This window comes from Neopsephotus bourkii, unplaced genomic scaffold (genome assembly GCF_033783945.1).
Source record: "Neopsephotus bourkii isolate Nb327-2 ecotype Australia unplaced genomic scaffold, CSIRO-AGI_Nbou_v1 NB_860, whole genome shotgun sequence".
Lineage (NCBI taxonomy): Eukaryota > Metazoa > Chordata > Aves > Psittaciformes > Psittacidae > Neopsephotus > Neopsephotus bourkii.
In genome coordinates, this window is record NW_026901356.1 from 124,744 (window position 1) to 144,463 (window position 19,720).

General features: G+C 39.9%; 1 protein-coding gene across 5 annotated transcripts in view; it reads left to right on the forward strand.

Annotated features, from left to right (window-relative positions):
- The window catches only part of ANO3 (anoctamin 3), a 207,369-nt gene that overhangs the window by 58,683 nt on the left and 128,966 nt on the right, over positions 1-19,720 (forward strand). For 2 of the 5 annotated variants that reach the window (XM_061356557.1, XM_061356558.1), the window contains exon 1: positions 12,918-13,041. The exons of 2 other annotated variants lie outside the window; for them this stretch is intronic. In XM_061356557.1, the coding sequence (XP_061212541.1) occupies positions 12,996-13,041 (46 nt within the window). In that variant the 5' untranslated portion in view covers positions 12,918-12,995. One more of the 5 variants, XM_061356555.1, reaches the window with a different exon arrangement.

The window sequence follows — 19,720 nt, forward strand, 5'->3', positions numbered from 1 at the left end:
TAAATTTGCCCTAGTCAAAAAGGAATCTGTTTTTTTTTTTTCTATATCCAAAATTTATTTCAATTCTAGAATGCAAAAAAATTCTACTTTGTTATTTTCTTAGAGACTGAATGGCTGAAAAGCAAATCAATGAATCATAGAATAGATGTCTTCAGAATAAATAAGTATCTGCTTTCCATTACTATTTTTTTTAATGAATGTTGCTTTTCAGACTAGTTTTATTTTGTTGTTATGTTTGATTTTGGCTTTTTTGCATATTTATTTTAGGTTTTTAAACTTTTGTTTTATCTCCGAACCTGAGGAGACTGGGCCTAAATGTAAAACGCATGATGTAACATTACCATAATCTCTAATATATTCAGTGTCTCACTGGACAATGAACATTCACTTTTATTTACTCTAATCTTAAATAAAGCTATTTAGGTATTCAAAGTCCCCATCAATTTAACGACTAAGTACTATTCAGTGCAAAATAACCCGGCGTTATTTACATTGGCCAGTGGATGTCACTGTTACAATGCAAATACAACTAAAAATAGTCATGGATAACTTTGAATAGTGATATCGACGAATTAAAACAAATAAAAAGCACATGTCTCTTAATAAGCCGTTATTGTTGTCTTCAGAGATGGGGATTATGAATATAAGCAATTTAGCTATTGCAGCTGTGGGCTGGGATAGGATTATTTATGCTGGTTTGTAGACCTTTGGTGTCTAGCATGTCGTGCTGCTCAGGGCTGCTGGGCATAAGGTGGAAGCAGGCTGTGGTTGATGGAGCAGCTCTGGCAATCTTATTCTTCTAACTCCACCATTTTAGGGTGGTGATGCACTGGCACAGGCTGCCCAGAGAAACTGTGGCTCCCCCATCCCTGGCAGTGTTCAAGGTCAGGCTGGACAGGGCTTGGAGCAACCTGGTCTAGTGGAAGGTGTTCCTGTTCATGTTAGGGGGTTGGAACTGGATAAGCTTTCAGATCCCTTCCTATATGTACTCACACACATATGTATGTTTATAAAAAGGTATGGATTTGTGTCAACTCCATGACTCACAATGTGTTATACTTGGTGATGAAGAATTGGCAAAGAGTGGTCAGAAAAAAGCATGAGTTTTATTTTTCACCCTTCTCCCTTCCTCACCTCCACCTGCCTTTCCCAAAAGAACCTTAACTCTTTACACGATCCTCCACTATACCCTATAGCACACTCTACTAAAGCCTGCTGTGTTTCTGTGATTCTTTTCCTTGAAAAAGTAATGAGAAATACCCTTATGTATGTATCTATTTGTGTAAATAGGTGTATACACAGAGATCAACTTGCTGACAATTTGCAGAGGCAGCCTGAGTTACTTTATCCAAGCTGAGGTGATGGATTCCTCTAAGCTGTTACTGACTATGGGTTTTGCAGGCATAGCTTCTCACTTTGCAAAACTATTGAATTGACCTTTGTTTGATTCGTAAGACCGCTAACAGCAGCAACATGGAAAACATGGGGTTTTTCATGTAGAATATTTGTTTAAAGTTAAAATTGCTAGACATGCCCTATCTCCCTTAAAATGCTCGGTTTGCAGTGGTCATGCTTCCTCTCCAATAAGCATACCACCATTTGTCGTCTCAGTTTCCAGTACATCTTGCTTCAGTCACACTGGTTAACAGAGCTACAAACTTAGATTTTGACAGTAATGTAGCAAAGTATTTTGCTGAAGTAGTTAAAAATAAAATGCTGCTTCTCTGAAGCTTAAAATAGATGGTAAAACGGCTGACACCTACCTATCTGCTGACTTCTCCCATGTGCATACAGGTTGAGGGAAGTGGCACATTTGTCAGGTTATCCTCTTTTTCTCTACATATGTTGTATCGGGAACCTATCCTTGAGTATTCTGCTATACTCTTTTGGAGAACTGAAGGATCTGGTTCCAGTGACACAGTGTATGCTTGCAGCTGTGCAACTTGTCATAGAACCAGAATGGATAAGGTTGGAGGGACCTGAATGTTCATTCAGTTCCAACCCCCTGCCACAGGCAGGGACACCTTCCACTAGACCAGGTTGCTCCAAGCCCCATCCAACCTGCCCTTGAACACTGACACCATACATCCTTGTAAAAAGTCCCTCTCCAGATATCCTATGGACCCTTTAGGCACTGGAAGCTGCTCTAAGGCCTCCCTGAAGCCTTCTCTTCTCCAGGCTGGACAAGCCCAGCTCTCTCAGCCCATCTCCAGAGCAGAGCTGCTCCAGCCCTTGAAGCATCTCCATGGCCTCCTCTGGACTCGCTCTAACTGCTCCACATCCCTCTTGTGCCATTGCCCTGGAGCTGGACGCAGGACTGCAGGGAGGTTTCACCAGGATCACAGTAGAGGGGCAGAATCCCCTCCCTCAACCTGCTCCTCATACTCTATGGGGGGTTCTGGGCTCAAGCATATGCTGATGGGGTATGGGGAGCTGCTCATCTACCAACACCCCAAGGTCCTTCTCCTCAGAGATGCTGTCAACCTATTCTCCACCCAGCCTGTAGCTGTCCTTGGGATAGCTCTGACACAGGTGTAGGACATTGTACTTGGCCTTGTTGAACTTCAGAGTTTCACTCTTGAGCCTGTCCAGGTCCCTCTGGATCCCATCCCTTCCCTCCAGTGTGTTGACTGCACCACACAGCTCGGTGTTCTTAGCAAACCTGCTGGCTATTTACACAGTCTTTGTGGAATATGATTTCTTTACACTTCTAAATCAATAAAGGAGTGAAGAGTGCTCCAATATTAATTTAAAATAAATGTTTTCCACTGCTTTTAAACTCCTGAGTGCACATCATAAGTCATCAAGCTCTTCTGCAGCACTGGCAGTATGTACTTTTGAGATAAACAGTGAAACAAAGAAGTATGTGACAGACTGAGGTGAACTGGCATTTTCATTTTGAGAAACTGCCGTCCTTGGGTTTGGACAATGACATACAAAAGTTCACAGAGGGAAATGTAATCTACAGATTTCAAGTGCAAGGTTTTTTCATGTGTTTTACAAATGAAAAGTTAAAATGAGTATGTGAAAACAGTTTGCAGATTTTGCCTTGGGTGCGTTGAGACTGACAAATAGTTTTCTGCTCTTGACAGCTACTTCATATGTATAGTTCTAAATGATGCTGAAATAAGATACAGCACAGTCAGTCCACATTACTTTTGCAGCAGTAATAGTTGGGAACAACACTCACTTGAAGAGCTGTACAAACCATTGAACATCATTCAACAGGCTGTGGAGATGTAGTGCTTTAGAGCATGTCAAATCAAAATGTTATATGCAAGCAAGAAGTAGGTATTTGCTGATTTTTTTTTTCTATTTTTATAGTGATCATAGAAGTAGAACTGATTACTAACATGCTCTACCAGATATCTGGTTTACATGCCTGCAAATAAATTTGGAGATCAAGACTGATACTCTTACAGATGAGTGTTTTAAAAAGAGTTTAATTTACAAAAATACATTTTCAGAGTAACCAGCATGAATAACTTACTGAAAACAATGAAGTGCTGTGTAATTAATCAGTATAATTCTATATTAGTACAATAGTCATGAATATTCACATTACAAAAACATTGCTATTTCTAAAGATTTTGAATGGCTAAAATCCTGCCTAATACAGAAAAAGCAGACTTAGAAAGCTGTGTCTGTGACTATGTTATTATTATCTTAATTTACAACCATCTTATTAATGTTGTAAAATGCAATCCCATTGTGTGCAATTCCATTTTGATTGAAAACAATCAGCCTTTTTTCAGGTGGTTTAGAATTGAGTATTGAACAGCTATTAAATTTATTTCACATGGAAGCCTTTTAAAAATGGATTTGGAAATAGGGAGCCCCAAATTTTCCTACCAGCTTAAAGGTAAATAACCTGCTGTATTTAAACTGAAGATACTACACTGAACGATACCAGCTTTCTGTTAATTGAGGACTGCAAGGTAGCATGCATGAATGTAGCCAGTGGGATGAAGCAAGACGGAAAATTTGGCCTGAATTTAAACAGATGATATTTTTAATTATTTGTAGATATATGTATAACATTGTCATTTGTGCTAATTGAAATGGAAATAAGCAACCACTCCTACTGAAGTAAAGATAAAAGAATTTTGAACTTTTATCGTCATCTTGAATGCCAAACTTCTTACATATTCTTGCACTTCTCTGCCAACGCATTATCACCTCAAGAGCTAGTAACTATAAAACAGTATGGAAACAAATTTCCCAATAGATTTAGCAACCCAAACTAGAAAGTGGGTTTGGGAAGAAGTACCCATTATCCCTATTCCTCTGTTGAACTCAGGTGGAATTTGGAAGTCTGTTTTCCCCTGGCAGCAAGATAGTCTCCTTACTAATCCCCAGGAGCCTTTGCTATTTTACATCCTATATAAAGTCTATAGACTACATATAGATAGTACCTGTATGTATTCCTTTGCATTCTCACCCCACAGCTAAATAAAATCATGTTATGTTTCTTGCAGAGATGCCTTATGCAGGAGATGTGAAAGGAAGGGAGGCAGAACAAATTCTTTGCTTACTATTTGCTTTGTCTAAAGAACATTGTGTTTAAAATGTTTTGCGCCGTTCCATCTACCATAAAAAGCTAAAATAAACATGTCACTTTTCTCTCAGGAAAAAAACAAAGCAAAACAAAAAACCCTACAAAAATAAAAATATTTTTTGTGCTGATATCTGCAGACTTTGACATCATCTTCAATTTCCACTTAAGAGAAAAAGGGAGAAAGTTGAGCTAGAAATGCCCTCCTCAGAGAAGTAAACCTTTATTTCACTATAACTACTTAGAAAATTATACCTAAAAGTATATGAAGCCAACTGTGTTTTTGTATTGTTTCTGTGGCCATACACAACTGACTTTTTCAATTTATGACACGTTTTAAATGCAAAAGATTCAGGATAAGAAAACTAGAGAAATAGAAGGCTGCCTGAAACTGAAAAGAAGAATTTAAATTGGAAACGGGGGGTGTGTGTGTGTGTGTGTGTGTGTGTGTGTGTGTTTAAAAAAAACAAAACAAAACAACAAAAACTTGTTTTGTTAACCCTAATTTTGCAGGTGTGTCTCATAAATAGCCCACAAGTCCAGTATTCATAGGATACTGGCTAGTTAGGTTGGAAAACTCAAGAACATCTAGTTCCAGACCCCCCGCCATGGCCAGTATGGTATTCATACTCCTTTTTATTATTCTTTAATAATATGTACTACATGTTCCAAGAGATTGGCTTTTCTTATAGCATTTGGCATTTAATTACTCTTTGTGCAGGATAAGAGTAATATATAAATATGCTGTCTGCAGTGAGTTTACTTGGCTCATGTAACAAGTGTAAAAATAAATATACCTGGTGAGGCTAATCCATGTTTTTACAGAGTAATATATTAACTGTGTGTGCATAGGAACAAAGCATAATCTAGAGATTTTAAAAATATACCAGCTGATTTGACTCGACCCTATGACAGAGGCATTAAATCAATGTGGTGTTCATAGGCAAAGAAAGTGCTATCTCCCATCATCCACTCCCAGATGTCTAATTTTTCCTCAGCTGACATGAACTACTGCATTACTTTGACTTTCTGAGTTACAAATTCAACAGCATAGTATTCAAATTACAAAACTTTTTTCTTCATGACTTTTTAAAACAGAAATATGCAAGCTTTTTTTATAATTATTTGAAATTTTCAGAGACGTTCCTTAATCACGACCAAATTAAAAGCAATTTGTGATCACAAATATGTTATGTTTGAAAAATCTTACCCCACTTTTCCATCAGTCTTTGGTATTTTGAAGAGGCCTATAAAATACACAGTTATGCAACAAAGCATTGTACATTTGAGCTAAAAAGAAAGCTTTTTTTGTTTGTTTGTTTTCTGTTTAAAGACCACATTATTACACTTGGATGTGATTTACGTACACTGAGCAAAATCAGCTTTATAAAAAAGCATCTGCAATATTACTGTTGCTTATCTTGCCGTGTAATGGTACAGTTCTTCCAAGGTCAGAATATAAGATTGCTAGGCCAGATAGCACCAGGCTAATTTCTCTGCAAAACATTGTCTCTAGCACTAATGCTAGGAGGCACGAATGTTGTGGGAGTTTACCTGGCATAGCCAAGCAGGCAAGTTCTGTGGTGGTGGAATGCATAACTCTGTGGGATGGGATAACCCACCTCAGTATGTTTCTCCCAAAATGATGGGGAGGTGATTGATACATGGTAAGTGTGTGTGGGCTTGCAGTTCATGTGTTTATCATCATTCCACTCTCAGATGAGCTGATGGAGAAAATACATGCCACGCTTGTTGTGGAGAGCTGGAATGAGGTTTTAGTACCTGGTGTGGGGTTTTGCAGCCACAATCTAGTCTAGTAACGTAGCAGGAAATAAGGACAAAGCTGCTTGTGAGCATGATGTTGAAGAGAGTAATTTCTGTGAAGACACTGATTTAAGCACCCTGTTATGATGCTGCTGCAATGAAGAAATTGTCATCTTTGAAGAAATCCTCATTAGCTCTTCTTGCTTTGGAAAATGGCATGTTAGTTGACAAGGAATGCAGGCATGCTGGGAGATAAATTTAAAATGACTGTCACTGAACTTGTGTTTTACACAGGTTAGAAAGGAAAAGTCTAATATTGCTATGCATATGCTATGCATATAACATTACATCACTGTACTAGCTGCTGCAAAGAGGATATCCTAATGGTTTTGTTGAACTATTTTGTTCATATTACTGTAATCCTAGGATTTTCAGCTGTGGAGTTGGACCATGCTGACCAAGTTCTGTAAAGAAATGTATAGCAGGATAGACTGTCTTTCCTGAATGAACCACATCAGTTGATTTTACATCTCCCTCTTGTGCAAGTAACATATCAAGCTCATATACTGTTGCCATACTGTTTCTGTTTTGATGTGTGTGGAAATAGCTTAGTGCAGGTATAGGTTTGGTATACTAGACTGCTGGCTATGTCCATAAAATGTGCTCATTCCTCCTGTATTGCCTTTGCTTGCTGCTCTTTTTAATAGTTTGTAAAGTGCCTTTTGGCTTTTTTTTGGGGAGGGGGAGAAGGAGTGAAAAGTTTTAGTTGGGAAAAAGAGCAAGTAGGTGGCCAAAAAACTCAAAATAGTAAAAACTAAGAGATTCTCAACAGAATGAGCCTGGAGATGATGAAAGAATTGGCTGTCGGAAATGCACTGAGCAATACTGGAGACTTAATCTCTAAACCAAGAAGCTGGTGACCCCAGAAACAATAGGAAATCTAGGAACAAATGTTTAAATGATAACTTCTTTTCTAAAAATGTAAATGTAGACTCTTCAGAGAAGGACCATGTCAATATTTTTTTTTCTAAAGGTTTCTACTACTGTCACTCTTGAGGCTCCTGTGCTGAGCACAGGGTACTAGAGAAGAAATGCACTGATATGCAGAATGATCCCATGCCATAGAAATGTGAAGTAGATAATAGGCAATTTCCTCATTGATAATGATTTTATTTTTTGGTCTGATTATTTTCTTCTTTACTGGACAAATTAGGCTGCTAATCAGAAAGAGAATCATATTGCAGAAGTTTGGTAGTTGGCACTGGAGAGTTGGATACAACAGTCTTCCTTGTTTGCTTCATATAAAATGTGAAGTAAGAAAACTGAGATGTATAATAGAAAAGAAAAGTATGACTACATAGAAGGTTGCCTACCTCGAAAATTTGGATACATGTGTGTATCGGATGCTGCTGTTATAAGTCTGCTTTTTCCTCTTCACCTGTTACTTGACATTAGTGTTTTCTTTATAGTCTCTTATTATGATTGTAGAAGGATATTTTAGCAAACCAACATTTCAGTATCGTTACACTTCTGTATAGGGTTGTTCCAAGGATCCTAGTGTATACCTGGCACAATAATGATAAACTCCTTGTAATTCTAAAATTCAAAGTAACTTTACTTTGACATTTTGACCCGAACAGTTTTGAATAAAACTGCGCTGCTTTGATATAGGAAATAAAATTTTTGTAAACATATGCAATGTAAGTTTCTTTCTGCTTGTTGTGTTAGCTGGACAAGTGGAGGCCTAAACTGGAAAAGTAACTTTATTCAGGAAATGATTAGGACGTAAATGTGAATCCCTAAACCACAGACTTAAAAGTGAGCATGAAATTATATTGAGCTACAGAATCAAGGCCCAAACACTTTACATCATTCAGAAAACACAGTCAATTCCATGGATGTAAGAAAATTTTATCTAGCCAGGGAGAAAAGGTCTCTTAAATCACCAGAGAAATGATGTATTAAAATACAGAGATCAGTGACACGTCAAGGGTTAGTGTCTCAGCAACATGAAGAAAATTCTTTATAGAAATGTTCAATTTTTCAATTCATAGAATCATAGAATAGTTAGGGTTGGAAAGGACCTTAAGACAATCTAGTTTCAGCCCCCTTGCCATTCATCTACAACACATTTTAGCATGCTCCATAATCTGCTTTCTAGACCTTCTCCATAATGACTGACAGTTTTACTAGAGCTAAAAAAGGGTCTTCTCCTTGTTCTACTGCCTATGGCAAAACTCCCATTGTTTTCAGTAAGATCAGAATATTTGCAAACAATTTTGCTGCATATATTGAACAAGGCTAATTTTGCGCTGCAGGGCTTTGAATAGTACAGAGCTGCCCTCCTTGAACGAGATGGACTCGACAATTCTGTAAGCATTTTTTTTAATACTGTTTAAATGCACTGCATAAAAATTGGTACAAAATGTGTCTACTTCCTTGTTCCAACTCCCTTGCATTTGCTTTACATCCTCTGTTATCACCACTGAAGTTCATCTAATCCAGCCTCCTGTTATGAAGCTTTATCATTGCCATCACCAAACTGGGTCAGGCGCAGTGTGGCCAGGGCAAGTTTTGAAAACCTTCAAGGATAGATATTTTACTACTTTATGAGTAAGCTGTTCTGGTGGTACATTACCAGTGCTGTACAAACATAGTGTTCAAACTGAACCTCATATGCTCATATATCATGTGTGGCTGTTGCCACTAATCTGATCTTTTAGCACTAAAAAGAGCTTGGCACTGTCATCTTTGTAAGTGACTTTCAAGTAATTGTAGGCTGCTGGGACTCCTTAGTTTATTTTTCAGATTAAATAAACCCGTTTTGTTTAACTCCTTACAGTTTACATATTGTAGACCCCTGTCCATCTTTGTCTATCTTTCCAACATCTTTGCTGAATGGAGAGGATGTGAAGTGGTAAAGCTAGACACAAAATTGCAGGTGCAGCTGCAGTCATGCCAAATGAAGGCAAGTAATAACCCTTAAGACTGCTGGCTATATTTCTCCTAGTGTTAGCCTTATTTGTGGTACAAGTGCACAGCTGGCTGCTGTTCAAGCTGGTGTTACCCATAACCTTCAGGTCCTTCCCATCAGAGATGCTGCTCAGCCTGAGTTGATGTGCAGAGTATATTCAGGTGCAGAATTTTGCACTCATTGCACCTCGCGAGTTTCTTTTGGAGTAAGTTTAGTTTTCTTTCCAGGCAATAGTTAACAGCTGGCTATAATTAACTTTTGAGATGGCTATACTTCTTAAGAAAATAATTGGTATCTGCCACTTTTCACTGGCTATTTAGGTTTTAATTTAAGGTTCTACTTCAGGTGACTTTCTGAAAAGTGCCATGGAAGTACAAAATTTAATTTAAAACATCACTCTCTCATAGCCTGTTTTAACAGCAAAACAACTCCCTGATGGAAAGCAAATATGGTGACTCAGCCCTCCTGTTCTTCTCAAGCCAAATTTTTTCAGATTGCAACATAGACATACATAGAGCTACACATATTATGATGAAGCAAGACCAAAATAGTAGGTCTTAGTCTTTGTCAGGAGAGAATAGAAGTTATCTCATGAAAAAGGTGTGCCTATCAAATAGAGTTAATTTTCATGTCAAAACTAAATCATAGAATCACAGAATCAACTAGGTTGGAAAAGACCTTTAAGATCATTAAGTCCAACCATTTCTCAGCACTGCCAAGGCTATCATAAAACCATGTCACTGAGGGTGTTGTCGGCACAGTTTGTGAACACTTCAAGGAAGGTGACTCCACCACTGCCCTGGGCAGCCTGTTCCAATGCTGGAACACCCTCTCGGGAAAGAAATCTTACTCACACTCTGTTTAAACCTGCCTTGGTGCAGTTTGATGCTGTTACCTTTTGTCCTATCACTTGTTACTTGGGAAAAGGGACCAGCAACCTGGCTCCATCCTCCTTTCAGGTAGTTGTAGAATGCCTCAAACCTGAGCAAGAAATCAGGAAGATGGGGAGCTACATCAGCCTCAAGCTTTTGAGTTATGATTTGGGTTCTGTTGACTTGTAGAGATACAAGCATTAAGTCTAGTTTGATCCTGATCTCTTCACTAAGTCCAGAGTTTTGATCTATTTTAGAAAAGGTTTATAAAACGTTAGAGAGAGATAATGCAAGACTTAGCTTATTATAACCAATGATTTCAAAAGACAGAGTATTCATTCGACAGTGCATGTCTACTGCCAGAAATAGAGCTTTATTATTAAGAAGCAGGTGAAAAAAAACCCACCTCATTTCTGTACTCAGAATTTAAATTTTCTTCTGTGTTTCTAAGCAATACCTCGGCTTGCCTTTCTCTCCCCATCATTTTGTGCATTAACAGGGTCAGATAAATCTGTTTCAATTCAAGAATTAGATAACTTTTCATAGAGGACTGTGATCAGAAATCAGATGGATGGCCCTGAGTACCAGGCAGCTGAAAGGCTCTTTTCCAAGTGTGTGTGAGATAACCTCTTTAGGCTGTAATTTTAGTTATCAGCATCTTTTCTTCTCCTCTGTATTTTATTGATTATTATCATAAGAAAGCAAATAATGGACCTCTCTTGTTTTCTTCTAGTAAGAAAGGCAACATCATGTTCATCTACAAGTCAAAAGTGTCAGCCAAGGTCTCTCAGAGAAATCGCTCTGGCCTAGAACCTTATAAAGGTTTAGGCCATTACAGTGAAAGAACTACACTTGCTGTTTGCATCATGATTAACCCCTCAGCTGATAGTTTGTATTATACTTGTTTTTTTTCTCCCTGGTGTCTCCCAGCTCCTGGGTATAGATTTGTTTTAATCCCTACTTACCCTTTCTAACATCTACATTAAAGCTTGCAATTAAAAAACAAAGACTTGATTCTACCTCTTCTTTTGGCTTGCTCCTGGGTTTCCAGCATTTGTTGATCAACAAGAGCCAACCTGGCTGATCTCCACTTGCATTATTCTGCCATGCAACATCTATAGTGCTGTCTCTCAGCAGGAAAGAGCTGTTCCCAGCAGGTTTTCCTAAACTGCAGAAGTGCAGAGGAATGCCTCAGTATGCAGAAAGCCACTGGAGCCTAACAAATGAGTAGGATAATGCCTTCACAGCATCATAGATTCTGCATCTTTTCCTAAACTAACTGACAACAAGGCTTCTGCAAGTGTTCCAAACAAACCCAAATTTGGTCAGCTAGCCTGAGGAGGTTAAGTTATTTTGTTCCTTTATGGTAATAGCTGGATGTGTCAGCTGCTCTTTATGTAAGAGTGATGTCTGGCACACTCTAGAGAGAAGTGCTGGAGAACACCTCCCCCATTAGGATGCAATTTTTATTTTCCTTATCTAAGAGCCCGTGTATGGATGTATTGGTTTATATACAGCTGTTTAGTGTGTTGTCATAATGGAAAACCATCCTTATATGAAAAATGTGTATTCATTGTCATTATTTAAGTAAACTAACACAGTCAAAGTAGTACAGTTTTAGTACAGACTAGCCTGTAGCAAGGCATGGTAATCATGTGTCTGTTAAAGCAGAAGGTATACTGCAAGCCCCAGTCAACTACAGTTCTAGCTTTGCTTTCTGTCAGAGTGAATCTCTAGTACATCTTCTAGCACATAAATAGAACCACAAACCTTGAAGGAATGATACAGATTTGGCCACTACCTGCAATGGTTACAATAGCTGACTCAATAGACTTCTGTCGAGTAAATAACATGTATCCCTAAATGGAAGAGAGGAGTTAGTGGTAGCTGCAGTCTGGAATATTGGATTGACTGAATTTAGGAGGACTGGGAAAACAGACTATTGCAGTAGAAAAATCAAAACCAAAACATTGTACAGGAACTGAATGATACTTAGATTCCAGAGAGAATAATGTGAACAGAGGGAGAAACAGGGAAAGAAATTAAAGCCTTATGAATCTGAATATATTATCTGGAATGAGCATCTTGGTGTACACTGTGGAGAAAAGGGAAATTATAACTCGAATAGCACAGAAATGGGTCACATCAGGCTTTGACTGTGCAGTTTAATGCTATCTTCAGTAAGAATAAGACTGTAAGTTGTATAATATAATAATGAGGAAAAAAGGTGGCGATGCAACACAGGCTTATGGTGAAACTGGAACGGAGGGGCTGAAATACAAACATCACCCAACGCCTAGATGAATCCTGCTGTGTAAAGGAGGTGCGGTTTATACGCGGCTTACCTTCAGCTCCCCGGTAACACCGGGTAACTGATGACTTTGAGAGAGAGCCCCAGGGTCACAGGGAGCGACAGGGACCACCAAACTGGCCTCCCAGGCGGGTGCCAGGGGCTTCGCTCCCCTCACAGGGGCCGCGCGGACTCTCCCGCCCAAAGGGACCGCGTCGGTCCCCGCTCCGCGGCGCAGCGACGGCGGCCGAAGCCGGCTGAACTCCCGTTCCCTGCGAGGTGCAGGCAGCGCCGCCTCCGAACACGTCTCTCACCACCGAATTACTGCCTCTCCCTGGCGGGCTGCTACAGGAGCCATTGACTTGGCCTCCGCTGTGCGGCGGGCGGGGCCGCTCCTCTCCGCTCCGCCTGTTGCCAGAGCAACGGCGGCGTTGAGAGGTGCGGGCCAGGGCGGGCCGAGCTGGGCCGGGGCGGGCCAGGCCGCGCGGCTGGGTTGCCGCCCCTCCCGGAGCCGGCGGGCTGGCACTGTGCTCCGTCAAGATGGTTCACCACTCGGGCTCCATCCAGTCCTTTCGGCAGCAGAAAGGTCAGTGGGAGCCCCTTTGTCACCAGGGATGGCGGGGGTGCAGGTGCCCAGGGAGGGAGGGAAGACACTCCGCCCCCAGCGGGTGCGGGTTCCCGCTGCGGTTCCCGTGCAAGTTCCCGGTGCATCATCTGTGCTGAGCTCCGGAGCCGTGTCGATGTTTCGGGCATCTGGGGGATTTTCAGGTAAACGAGGCTACAGCGCCCGGGGTGTGTGTCTGTGGGGGTGGGCGCCCGGCGATCGGTGGGGCTGACGGCCCGGCCCGGCCCGGTGCGGTTCGGTTCAGCCTCCTCCATCTGCCTGCTCGTCGTAAACTGTTCTCCTGGATGCACGGTGCGCAGCGTTGTTGTTGGGGTTGTAGTACAGGTGATTTGGCAGAGACCAGTCGCGTGGTGCGGGGAGGTCGTTCACCCGCTGGAGTTTGCTGCTGGTATTCGTTTCTGATGTTACTCGTCGTGCCATATCCTGATCAGAGTATAGATCTTGGGAAAGAACAAGAGCTGTGGTTGTGAGGGGGACTCAGGCATTACAGGTGCGAAGAGAACTTTGGGTCAGGCCTTGGAGATGGGTGTTTATTTGTCTGGGGTTTTTTGTTACAAACAATCAACAAATACGAAGGTGAATTTTTGGTTACGATTATCATCACTACAAAATCTTTATTGTGCTTGTGAGAGAAAAAAAGATAATTCCCATAGCAAACTTTTTCTTTATCCTGCAACTGATATTTTCACTATATTTTTTCTAATTCTGCTTTGACAGATAACACAAAACCGAGCTTTCTTTCACTGTGAGCATCCCTTTTCCCTCTTCCTGTCGTTTTAGTTGTTACCAAACTGTCTTTTATTTCTGAGATTACAATATGCCATAAATTATGACTTAATACGATATACTTCATTTATAAACCATGGGTTCACTTACTGCTTCATTCAAGTTATCATTCTCTTTGAATGGTTAGTGGAAAATAAATAATTCAAGGCACTTATTCCATTCTGGTAATTCCATAATAAATTTAGTTCCTTGCTGTAGAGGTTCTGCATTTAATGGCTAACTTATGTGCATTAAGGACTGGTGGTGTTTCAGACTGTAAAATGTCTAGTTTAGTCAGGTTCAAAGCAAATTAATTTGTATAAAATTTTTTTTTTTCTTCTTTAGATATGCTGATAAAAGCATCAGATGACTTGGAGCCACAGTGTTAATCCTTAGTTTTTAATAAGAAAATATTTATTATATTACAGCAGTGATTAGCAGCTGGAGAGTCCTTCTCAAGGCTCTTCAGGAGCTATTCAGCTGTTCGGTAATAATCTTCAGAAAACACCCAAACACTAATTTCATTATGTTCAAGTTCAGGGATGAAATTTAGTTGCTGGAAACAAAGCTGCACTATGTGGTTTATGAAATGGCATTTTAGCAGTAGTCATTAAACTTAATAGTAACCTAGTGAGTTTTGTCAGTTACTTATTGAGTAGATTGTTGTTCTCACTCCCTTATTCCTGAGGAGATTCTGATGAAGGTGCCTTGGCAGTCATAAGGCTTTGGAAAAGAGAGGAGCTACAGAGCCTATAGAACTTCAACTAGTATATGTGTTGCTTTCACAAACATCTCGCATGCAGTGTGATGTGTGCTAAATCCACCTGAATGAGTTCACTCTCTGTTTTTCTCAGTCTACAGCTTTTAGGGGTGGGGGGCAGACAGCATGAAAACATGATTTAAGGGCTGCAGAAAAACTAAGCAAATATAAGGTATACAATCATAGAATAGTTAGGATTGGAAAGGACCATAAGACCATGTAGTTCCACCCCCACCCCCCACCCCCTGCCCCCCGCCATGGGCAGGGACATCTCACACTACACTATGTTGCCCAAGTCTCTGTTCAGCCTGGCCTTGAAGGCTGCCAGGGGTGGAGCATTTACCACTTCTCTAGGCAGCATGCTCTAGTGTTTCACTGCCCTCACAATAAAAAACTTCTTCCTTACATCTACCCTGAACTTCCCCTGTTTATGTTTAAACCCATTCCCCCTTGTCCTATCACTACAGTCCCTGATGAAGAGTCCATCCCCAGCATCCCTATAGGCCCCCTTCAGATACTGGAAGGCTGCTATGAGGTCTCCACGCAGCCTTCTCTTCTCCAGGCTGAACAGCCCCAACTTTCTCAGCCTGTCTTCATACGGGAGGTGCTCCAGTCCCCTGATCATCCTTGTGGCCCTCCTCTGGACTTGCTTCGACAGCTCCATGTCATTATGTTGAGTACGCCAAAACTGCACACAGCGCTCCAATTGTGGGGTCTCGCAAGAGGGGCAGGATCACCTCTTTCAACCTGCTGGTCATGCTTCTTTTGATAGTAATCAAGAACTCATCATGTAATCATGAGGTATTGAAAAGAAGCTGAGAATCTGCTACTCTGAAGTTCATAGGCACTGAGCCCCTTAGCAGAAGAGAACACGGTATTTTTTTTGTAGGTTTTCTTTCAAATTTGGCATTTTATATCGTTCTCCTACTTTAAGGTTTCACTTACTGTTATTTGTAACTCACTGTGGCTGAGATTTTGACTAAATGCACTGTTTGTTTTCTAGCTGCTCATGAAACAGTGCCCTAAATTCCCTTTTTTACAGAATAGTGGTAATCCTCATGAAATGGCCAACGGCCCATCACAGCTGTGCCTTGTATGCTTCACTTGCATTAAGGCCAAGCTTCATTTTTGGGGGGAATTGAAAGGGCATTCTTTTTATATGGATTCTTCAATCACATAGGAAGCACATTAAAAAAAAAAAAAAAAAAGAAAAGATGGTAATAGATCCTGAAAACAAACAGAAAATAATTTAAACGTTTTTAGAAACAAAGCCAGTACCTATTGCCAGGTAACATAATATTCAAACTCACGTGCTGAAGAGAAGTAACTTTGAAGATGGGAGATAAAATAAGCCAGACAGCATTTGTTTCTCTGCTTACTTGGAGCACTTTGGTCTAGCTGAGGAGACAAGTACTGGTTTTGGTACACCAAAAGCATCTTTTCAAGGCTGGAAAGAATAGGACCAAGTTCTCCTGTCTCTTGAGTGTCTAGGAATCTTCCACAGGGAGGCAAAAAGAGAAAAACCCCCACAACATTTATATCCCTGGGATATTTCTCAGGTTAGAGTTCTGGTGTTCTTTTCTTTCTTTTTGCCTTCTTGACAGGGTGAGGAGGTGTTCATGTTAGAAGGCTGTCATTAAAAAGTGCCACCATGGTTTTCTCTTGTTCTTTGTTCAGATGGTGCATGGAGAGTGAAACCTCCAGTTTTCAAAAGCTGTGGCAGAGTTCAAGGTAGTGCAGTTTTCAAAACACTGAGAGTTTTGAAGAAAATCAGTCTCTTCCCCCCCACAATTTATGTTTTTCTACTTGTATCCAAAGGTATGCCTATAAAAAAGCAGTGTCCTAGAGCCTGCATCTCTGCATAATAGTGTGTTAGATCTTTTGAGCCATCTGTATAGTATTTTGTGGCTATTTTTAACTACTTTGGCAGAAACTGCTTTTTCTGAAATGACTTTCATCAATAATACTCTCAAAGATTAAATTTTTATTATTAAATATATGACTTCATGCTTTTTATCCCTTCCAAAGGTAATGCAGCCTATGGCCTCTGAAGAATTATGTCAGAGGAAAATGGAAAAAAAATAATTCATATTTACTATTTTTTTTGCCGAGCCATCCTTTAGAAAAGAACACATCTCCATCCTCAGATGTTAATACACGTTTTTGCTTAAAACTGCAAACTGATATTGAGGAAGGAGAAGTAAGAATTAGATAACATTGATGAGAACAAAGAGCACCTCCATGGATAATTTGTAGCTTAGTAATTCCAGAGAAAAACAGCTCATTAGGATTTGGTATTTGATCTCAGTCACAATTGAATATCAATCTTTTAAACCCAGGACTTAAATAGGGTAGCCTTATGGTGGACTTTGTTTTCTGTTGTGCGTATGGCACTGATGCAGAGCAGTTGCTTGTTCTATTAGGGACCTCAATTGAAAAAAGGTCTCTTTTGGAAGGAAAGGCAACCTCATTTGCAAGATGCTTTTCTTTTAACAGCTACCTGATGGTGAGTGTGTTTGGATTTTTCTGGCCTGACAGAAGGTAAAACCTGTGTTAACAATGCTTAAAATTTCAAATACCTTTGACTTCCATCCTGATAGACTGAAATTTCCTGCATGCTCTGTTGAGTGCTTTTATTGACTATTATTCTTTTTGATGCCCCCATCAAAGCTTTTTAATAAAAAGCTGGTAAAAAGAAAAGACTTTTGTGCCTTAAAATTAAGTAGCTTTTAGCACTGTTTATGAGTTTTAGGAAGATGGATTGCAGATGGAAATCCAGTGGTTAACTTGGGATGCTCCTGGTTCAAGGTGTGTAACGGTACAGGAAGTTGTTGAGCAACTTCAATACTTAGCTGTGGTTTGAGAGTAGAGATTTTGTTTCTCAAGGGATTCGTCTTGAAATTACGTGACTTCTGAAGAAATCAGGCATCACCATAAAAGACACATTCCTAGGTCTGCACTTCTGATCAGTGCCAAATACTCTGTTTCATTCTATAGATTAGCCATCTGCACTTGGAGGGCTGTTTAGATGTATTGAAGGTTGGGTTGAGGATCTCTAAAAAGCTGCAGTTGTTCTCCCTTCAAGGGGGTACTTGTTACTTCATTAGCTTGTCTTTTTGAACTGCTTTGAGCTACTAAGGGCACCACAGTTGTAGAGCAGAGCTTTTTGTTATTGTGGTTTTACTCTAATGTTAAGATCTTAATGACCTGCATTCTTTAGAAAACAACTTGTGACTCTAATTTGCATTTAACTTGTGAATTTAAATGAGAGTTTGTAAAGATCACATTCTTTATATTGCCCCAGAGTTTTCAGTATTCAGTAAGGTGGACTTGTAATTAAGATTCTCATGGAGAATTTGGTATGGATGTTTGATACTTCAGTAGCACCAGTGGACCTTATAATCCAAAGAAACTGCTGAAAACACTAGAAGATGCAATTCTGCCATTAAAAAAAAAAATAAAAAAAATTATGACTTCTTTCTGTTGTTCTCCAGAGCACAAAGACCAGGTTTCCATGTTGGTGTGAGTAAAAGAATTTTCAGGGCTCTGCTCTATCATTTCCGTTCAAAGGAGCACTGATGTACAGAAAATTTCAAAGCTCTCCTCATCTTGACTCTGAAAGCTGAGGGCAATGCAGCTATTAATATGCTCCCTTAAAATGATACCCTATTCCAGTGGGTCCATTTAAAATGCTCTTTCAGGGTGTTGAAAAGCAAGGCCCAATTTTTAATGAGGCTATATTTACTCTTATTTTTGTTTCTTGATACAGCTGCACAGCTGAAGATGCATTTCACCTTTTTCAATCTGACAGCTTAGAAGGGCCCGTGATACTTATTTTCATTTTGGATTATATCGTTGTGTCTTGTAACTACAATAAAATATACAGCTTCATTGAAAATAATCATGAGATATGAAACCTTTTATTATGCAGGTGCACATGTCCTGTCCCCCCCCCCCGTTCCCCCCCCGGATGAGTATTTTAAGTGAGAAAGCCAAGGAAATTGGAATTTTTTGGCTTGTTTTGTAACTGTTGTCTGACTACAGACAACAGAGCTGTGGTAAGATGTCTGGGCATTTGCTTCCTACGTTCTGATTGAAGTATAGCTTGATATAGTATGTTCTGTGGAAAAATCTTGTACCTATTCCAAAGCATTTCAAAACTTCCTCAGTGAGGACACATTAAAACAGGCAACCCACACCATCTCTGATTGTCTTCAGCATTTTACCATTTATATTTCATTCAGAATCACCACAAAATTGCAAGGTCCAGATCTGCTTCTGTATTTTGGTTGTTTTGTTCTGCTTTTTGGTTGTTTTTCTTTTTTTTTTTAAATCAGCTAAATGAGGATCACAGATGAAGCAACTCTGCCTGTGTAAACTATATTCAGTATTTTTAATAGTAGCTTCAATATACAAGATTTCATTGGAAAGTTCTGCAATAAAATTAACAGTAGTCAGCATATTTTATGATTAAGGGTATTTTAAAGCTCCAGCAACCATGAAAATTGAAACATCTTCTTAATAGTATCAGGAGCCCTGCACTCCAAGTGGTGCAGCCAGCTAAGTAGTAAGTGGAAAAGGAAATGATGCTTTTTCCCCCCCCCCCCCCCCCCCCCCGCCCCCATTCAAAAGTGGAAAAAAATAGCTGTTCATGAGTTTGCTGAGCAACATCAAGTTCTCTTGTTTTCTGCTTGGGCCTGCCTAAGCTGACAATGTTGTCTTGAGTCAGACATGCAGTGAGGTTTTCAGAAAGCATCATGCATAGTGTTACCCAGGTTTCAAATGTTAAATTCCCTTTACTAAGCTCATTGTAGAAGTGGTTCAGTTCTCTATATCCCAAAGCACATGTTACAGTATATTAGTTATTGGAGACAAACGTAACTCAGAACTTAGCTACAGTGCACAGCAGTAAGTTTTAACTGTTCCAAGCCTCAGTGAATGCAAATGTATCACTGTTTTCTCAGAATGAGATTCTGAGTCTGCCTCAGTTTGGGTTATCATCTGGCTTGTGAGGGCTTGAAGCCAGTGCGATTACTTAAGTGAGGAATTGTTCATTTGTCTGGCTGGTGTGGTCACAGTTTGATTCACAGTGCTATTTTAAATGGGGTTTTGGAG